Below are 7496 nucleotides of genomic sequence, written 5' to 3' on the forward strand. Positions count from 1 at the left end.
GCATATTCTATACTTTTTTTAGAAAGATTAGAAATATACAATAATGCAAGCTTTTCCAACAAAAATACAATCATGAGAAAATAGTTTCCATGGGATTTAACACCTGTGATAGTATGACCTAAACCAGAAGGTATCATATTCATCATAATGCCAGTAACGATTGTGGGTTGGAGAGCATAAATGAATCAGAATATGAGGCTTATGATACGATTAAGGAAGAATGCATAATTTTGAATTTAAAGATGCAGGCATTAAAGATACAAGAATTCCATTATTTTGTTATTATATCATTGCAAGATCTTGTGTTATTGAAAATCGTAGAATTAAAAAAAACCACGGTCATATATCAGTTTATTTAGCCACACTACACAGGGGCAGCATCTACGACTATTAGCAAAGCGGCCATTAAAGGAGTTCCATTTGTTTCAGCAGCACATCAAATCAGCTGCATAAAAGTCAAAGACCACATTTACTCAATTCTGTCGTAATTTAGTGGAAGAAAAGAATTCATTTGAGCAATGACATCAAAACATTAAATGAGTATTAAAACCGGCATTTTCACTTTTTGGGCCATAACAGACAAAATTTAATTTCTAACCAGATTTAAAATGATTTATGAGGTAGAGTTCGAAGATAAGACGAACTTACGTGTGATGAGCTCGATGAGAATAACAACAAGAAACTCAGATTTCAGATGTCGAAGTCTTTAACGACGACATATCATGGGGTTAATTCGAAAATTGTACGAACATACATGTGGTGTTTAAATGAAACTCCAATTCCAAATGGGGAGAAATGCCATCATGTAGCACTCTATTATTAAGTGGAAAAAGGTCAAATTTAACTATCCAATTCTCCCCTTTCCATTGAGGAGAAAACTAGCCACTCTTGTAAGATTCTATCGTGCAATCCAACACACATTGGGGCTAATTCTACACTTATTTTTAACAAAAAACAAAAAGAATGTAGAATGAGGCATGATATATGTTAGGGGATATTACGATTTTTTCTATAGAATAAAACGTTTATAACAGCCAGGTAAGAGGGAATGTGAGTAAAAAACCTTTTCCAATGACTGAACTGTGCGCCTAGCAAGAATACCCCCCAATAACATTGCCGCACAAAGTTAGCATATAATTACATCAAAAGACAATGACTGGACTGTTTTTGCTTGCCACCATGATATCTATCCAGTTATAATATGTTAAAATATACGTAGACTATCGTTACCCTCGTGTAGATTTTGATTTTCACACAAAGCCATGCGACCTAGAAGATCGTCCACAGTGTCCTGATAACGTTGTTTCATGACGTCGTCGCATGAGGCCATTGCATCCGTAATACATTTCACAACGTCAGAAAATGTCCTGAAAAACAGTTGTGTATTCATTCTTAAAGAAAGTATACAATCTCTATGAGAAGGAATAATAATAAATACACTTGTTCAGCGCTCAACTCCAACAAAAGAGGTTATCTTCGATTCACAAGTTCTGTCATTCAACATTCATTTGGAATCTTCACTACATAATACCTATTTTAAGAATACATACACAAACGAAAAATACACAATCGCAAACACATACACAAGTACACACACAAACAAAGACACTAATATAAATATTTTAGTCTAACTCCTGGGATATTCCGTTCTTCCTTTTGAATAGAACCTGGAACCAAAATTCCTACATGTATTCAATAAAGAGGATTCTGTTTATTTATTTTCTAGTTTTAAAATCGCAAAATATATTTGTTATCCTCAGTATAACACATGGTATCAATTGTCTAACTTATACAATGTAAGCCGCCTTTTTTGTGCAATCCTTGTAGTATCCACCAACCCATTTACATAATTTTAGAGAGCCAAGTATTTTTTTTCACGTCTGAGTCGAGAGAGATATTGTTTGGAAAGCCTGAGCGTGATATCATTGTCACCTATCCAAGAAATAAATTCGGTCTTGTGTCACTGTTCAGTCCAAAGGGAGAGAAGAGAGAGAGAGAGAGAGAGAGAGAGAGGAGAGACAGAGAGAGAGAGAGAAAAAGAGAGAGACATAGAGAGAGAGGTACAGAGAGACAATGGTGGGGGATAGAATTAGATTGACTAGTTTCGGATCCCCATTCTATCATAAAAATATATTGGAATAAAAATTCATCTGAGCGTCGCATTGACAGGTGTGGCTATAATCAAGACAGACTAACCTGCAATCCATGTCGATGTAATCATTTGGTCTGTAGTAGTCATTGTTTTGAAGTGGTTTTTGGCATTCCGTTAAATAATCGATCGAGCACACAGAATCTTGCCAAACACCTGTTTCAATATTTAATCAAATTAAAAGTAGATTTATTACTACAACAAATGATTTTAATGAGAGAAACTTGTCAATGACTTTTAAGTCATCTGGTTGTACAAAACAATCTGATGAAACGAATTTGTATCATAAAGCACATGCACAAGATTTTGTAAAATTGGACAAAAATGCATGTGTTAATATCGTGAATGAGAAAAAAAGGACCCATGGAACATCCAAACCAGACAATGTTTCGGCTTAGTACACCATAAAAACTGTATGCTCCCTGTCAGAGTTGAGGAAGACAATGGTACCCCTTTGTCAATAAAAACACTAACAAATGAAGACAACTTGAGGGAAACAAAGAAAAAGGAGGTGAAGAAGAGCAAGTAGAGGACGAAGGGGTACCCCTTTGTCAATAAAAGCACTAACAAATGAAGACAACTTGAGGGAAACAAAGAAAAAGGAGGTGAAGAAGAGCAAGTAGAGGACGAAGGAGAAGAAAAAGAAGAAGAAGATGATGATGAAGAAGAAGAAAAAGAATAATAAGAAGAAGATGATGATGAAAAAAAAGAGGAGGAGGAGGTGCAGAATGAAGAGAGAAGGAAAAGGAGATGGATGGGTAAGAAGAGGAAGAAGAAGAACAAGAACAAGAAGAAGAAGAAAAGGAAGAAGAGGAAGAAGAAGAAGAAGAAGAAATTATATGCTAAACAGCTCACACCGACACATCTTGGAATTTAGTTTTAAAACTGCAAAAGTTATCGATATTTATGAAATAAATCACAAAGCTGGTTTCTTGAAAACAGGAATTGTTTTTACAAGACCTTTATAGAAAGCTTTATATCCTATATCTGTAATAAGAGCAGCCGTTCTCTCTCTATTTTTTTTTACTGACCACGATAAATCACCTTCCAAATATCACGAGAAGAAGACAAAAAGGACAAAGAGCAAAAGACAAAAACATATTAATTTGTCACATTATATAATATTTGCTCAGATTGTTGAATAATGAGAGTCCAAATAACTTATTTGAGAGATACATTTAACGCTCAAATGAACCGGAAACGATTGTGGGTGAAGTCGATATGTTTTTTCTGACCACACTGCCTACTCAACAGTGACTGGGTTGCTTAATTTGGTGGATTTGCAGGAATTTACTTTGCGCTGACTAGAAGATAATTACAGTACTACTACGAATAACGAAAACGGCCGTTATCTACTATCTGCAGTAGTACTGGGAATAGTGATATACTCTGTTTGCAGTAGTATTGCGAATAGAGGAAATTACTTTTTGCAGTAGTACTGCAAATAGAGGTGGCCTATAAATAAATAATTTATGTCGGAACATGAAATATAAACACACATGTACAAACGTAAGCATTTTAAAACTTTCTATAAGTTTATTGGGGGCTAGACCAAACAACATATTATAATTACTTACTTGGCATAATATATCAAAAGACCAATCCGATTGTCGACGTTCATCTATATTTTAGCTCTTTAATAATAGATGAACATATAATGTGATTCAAAAGAGGGTACAAGACTAATAAGGATGAAATGATTCAAATAGTACAGAACAAGATATAAGTGAGGACATGTTTAACTCTAATAGTTTTGCAAGGAAGAAAAAAGACGAAACTCTTAAAATTTCACGGAAGTGAAGGAAATTCGTTTCACGCATTCTCTAAATTATCCACTTAAAATAGGAGATATGAAATCATTCGAGTTTTCAGGGAAGACAATCAGCAAAGTGACCATTAAATCAGTTCCACTTGATTTAGCAGCGCAAACAATAAACGGCATATAGGTCGAGGAACACATGTAGTAAATTCTGTCGTACATTAGTGGATCCAAAAAAGGAATTCATTTGAGTAGTTACATGAATACAATAAATGAATATTACCGCTGGAATTTTCACAATTTGGGTAATAACAGACAAGACTTCATTTGTATCCGAATTTAAAATGATGTCTGAGGTACAGTTAGAAAATTAAACGAACTTACCTGTAATGAGCTCCTTGACACTATCAACAAAAAACCCAAATTTCAGTGGTCGAAAACTTTCACGGCGACTTATGATGGGTTTTATTCGAAAATTTTGCGAACTTACATGTGGTGTTTAATTGGAACCCTGACGAGTCTAATTCCAAATGGGGAGAAATACCATGATATAGTGCAATATTATTGAGCGGACACAAGTTCAAATTCTTCCATCCAACTCTCCCCTTTCCATTGAGGACAAAACTAGACGATCTTGTACAATTTACACAATTGCAATGCAGCACAAATTCTACACTTATTGTTAAAAAAACAACAAAAAGAATGTAGAATGAGACATGAGATTTGTTTGCCCATATTACGATTTTTTCCGACAGAGAAAAACGCTTCTAACTGCCAGGTATGAAAGAATGTGAGTAAAGAGCCTTTTTCAAGGACTCAATTATGCGCCTAAAAGAATACCACAATATCAGATTGGCGCACAAAGTAAACATTACAACAAAAGACAATGACTGGAATTTATTTATATGCCTTAATTTTATCCATCTAGTTATATTATGTTAGAATATTCTAATCATTACCTTCGTCTACATCTAGATTCTCACACTTAGCCATGCGATCTTGAACATGGTCCAAAGAGACCCGATAACGTTGTTTCATGACGCCATCACATTGGGCCATTGCATCCTTAACGCATTTTATAACATCTTCCAATATCCTGAAAAACAAACACTTGTGTATTCATTCTTAAAGCTATACAATGTTCTAAAAGAAGGAATGATAATAAATACACTTGTTCAACATTTAAAGTATATAAAACTAAGTTTCCTCCCTTCACAAGTCAGGTCATTCAAAATTGATTTGCAATATTAACCAAATATTACCTACTTTAAGAATAAACACACATTAAATACACAAACACACACAGAGACCAACACTCTAAAATAATATAATCATGCCCTTATTCAACATGAATATTTTAGTCTAAATAAAGACATTTATGGAAATAAATTTGTAAACATATCTCTTTCCTAAGAAACATCATTGAATACTTTTTTAAAAAAAATTAAAGATTTGTATTCTACAAAATGATTGATATAGAATGATCTATATGAAAATGAATGGGTAGCGCTGCTCAGTTGCATGGTCTTTGCTTCGTATCCGAAAATACGAAGTTCGATCACCCACTGATGCACCGTGTGGCCTTGAGCAACTCACTTCCCACAATCTCACATTGCGGGTCTGCAATGCGGCTAACGCCTGGCTTATTCCGGCCTTCTCTCTGAATAGTCCATAAAGAAAAAAATTCCACCATGTTATGAAATAAGGGAATTCATTTTTCTTTATTTGTTTATTTTAAAATCGCAATATAACTTTTTTTATACCCATTAGAGCACATAAAACCAAATATCTATCTTACATTTTGTAAGCCACCAGTATACTGTAAACCTGTGCAGTATCCACCAACCCATTAACATATGTTTAAAGAGCCAAGTATTTACTTCACACCTTAGTCGAGAAAGATAATGATTGAAAGGACAGAGCTTGATATCTTTGTCACCTATCTGTTGTGTTCTTACATCATTAATTGATAAGACTTGTTTTCAAGAATCAACAAGCCAAACTCTTAAGGTAAAGAACATTTATAAAGCCATATAACATAAGATAAATGTGTACACGATAACGGTTGGATACAGAATGAATCCCAACAAGGTAGCCAGTAGAACCGACGCTACTTGTGAATGATGTAACATCATTGGCCGGGAAATACTGTTCCAGTCTTTCACAGTAAGATTCGAAATCACCAGTCAAATGGAATTCTTCAATACGTCCAAGCAAATCTTCGTTTCACGGATGGATAACGACCAGACACGAATCGATAAGATCTCAGGTTGTACAATATTCATTGATCTTGTATATTACGCTGCCAAATAGTAGTAACTACAAACACTTTAATATGAAATGTTCATTTACATAAAAATGAAGAATTATTAATCTATTAGTCCACAATTCGTGCAGAAATCATTGTCGTCATATTTATTGTGTTCTAAGATCATTAATTGATAAGATGGGTTATTCCAAGAGTCAACAAACCAAATTCTTACAGTAAAGAACCTTTATTAAACAACACAACACAATATACATGGGTACAGGATAACCGTTGGATACAGAATGACTAACAACAAGGTAGCCATTGACTCAGACGCTATTTGTGAACGATACAACATTAGATAGACAATACAAGTTACGATACTTGAATACAATAATTTTCATTCACAACAAAATCCAATAAATGGCATCACTCAATGTTGAATGATGATGTGGCAGTATGGCTGAGGGATTCGGTATTGTGTCACTGATCGGAGAGATAGGGATAGAGAGAGAGAGAGAGTGGGAGAGAGAGAGAGATAGAGATAGATAGAGAGAGAAAGATGAAGAGAAAGAGAGATAGAGAGAGATATAGATAGAGACATAGGTGGGGGAGATAGGTTCGGATCCCCACAGTATCATAAAAATATATTGGAATAAAAAGTCATCTGACACGTGTGACTAGAATCGGGACATACTAACCCGCAAGCAATGTCGATGGAAACATCTGGTCCGTAGTCCTCACTGTGTTGAAGACGTTTTTCGCATTTCGCTAAATGACCAAAGGAGCACACCTTATCTTGTGCAGCACCTGTTTGCATATTTAATCAAATTGAAAGTTCATTTATTATAAACAAAAATTGATGTTAATGAGAGGACTTGTCTATGCCTTTTAAATCACCTGGTTTTATAAAATAATCTGATAAAACCAATCTTTATTATAAAGCAAATGCACACAGAGTTTATCAAATAGGCGAAATATGCACGTTTTAATGTGGTGAAGGAGAATAAAACTCCCATCGCACACTCCAGACATGCTCCAAACTTGCAACAACAAGACAAAGTTTTGGCTTAATAAACCATAAAAAACTATATGGGCTCTGACAGTGCTGAGGAAGACAATGGCGCCCCCTAGCCAATAAAAACAAGCAAAAGAAGTTAACAAAAACAATTAACAAGTTAAAGCTGAATAATGAAATGACAGAGGTGATGGTGTGTTGTAGAAAATGTGTTTTAAAAGATGATTTTCTGAAGCCTACTCTAAATATAAAGGGGTGTACAATAAACCTCTAAACGTGTGTGAAAAATGTCGGGGTAATGTTAGATCCACACTTGACTATG

At 34.7% G+C, this 7496-nt stretch overlaps 1 protein-coding gene across 2 annotated transcripts in view; it reads right to left on the reverse strand.

The window, feature by feature from the left end:
* The window catches only part of LOC144957791 (uncharacterized), a 97585-nt gene that overhangs the window by 83568 nt on the left and 6521 nt on the right, over positions 1–7496 (reverse strand). For both annotated transcript variants that reach the window (XM_078889218.1, XM_078889219.1), the window contains exons 3-6: positions 6858–6966; positions 4868–5004; positions 2197–2305; positions 1231–1367 (exon numbers count right to left, since the gene is read on the reverse strand). In XM_078889218.1, the coding sequence (XP_078745344.1) occupies positions 1231–1367; positions 2197–2305; positions 4868–5004; positions 6858–6966 (492 nt within the window). The remainder of the gene's footprint in view (positions 1–1230; positions 1368–2196; positions 2306–4867; positions 5005–6857; positions 6967–7496) is intronic.

Source organism: Berghia stephanieae, chromosome 12 (assembly GCF_034508935.2).
Source record: "Berghia stephanieae isolate SIO BIC M18660-M18661 chromosome 12, UCSD_Bste_1.3, whole genome shotgun sequence".
NCBI classification, from domain to species: domain Eukaryota; kingdom Metazoa; phylum Mollusca; class Gastropoda; order Nudibranchia; family Aeolidiidae; genus Berghia; species Berghia stephanieae.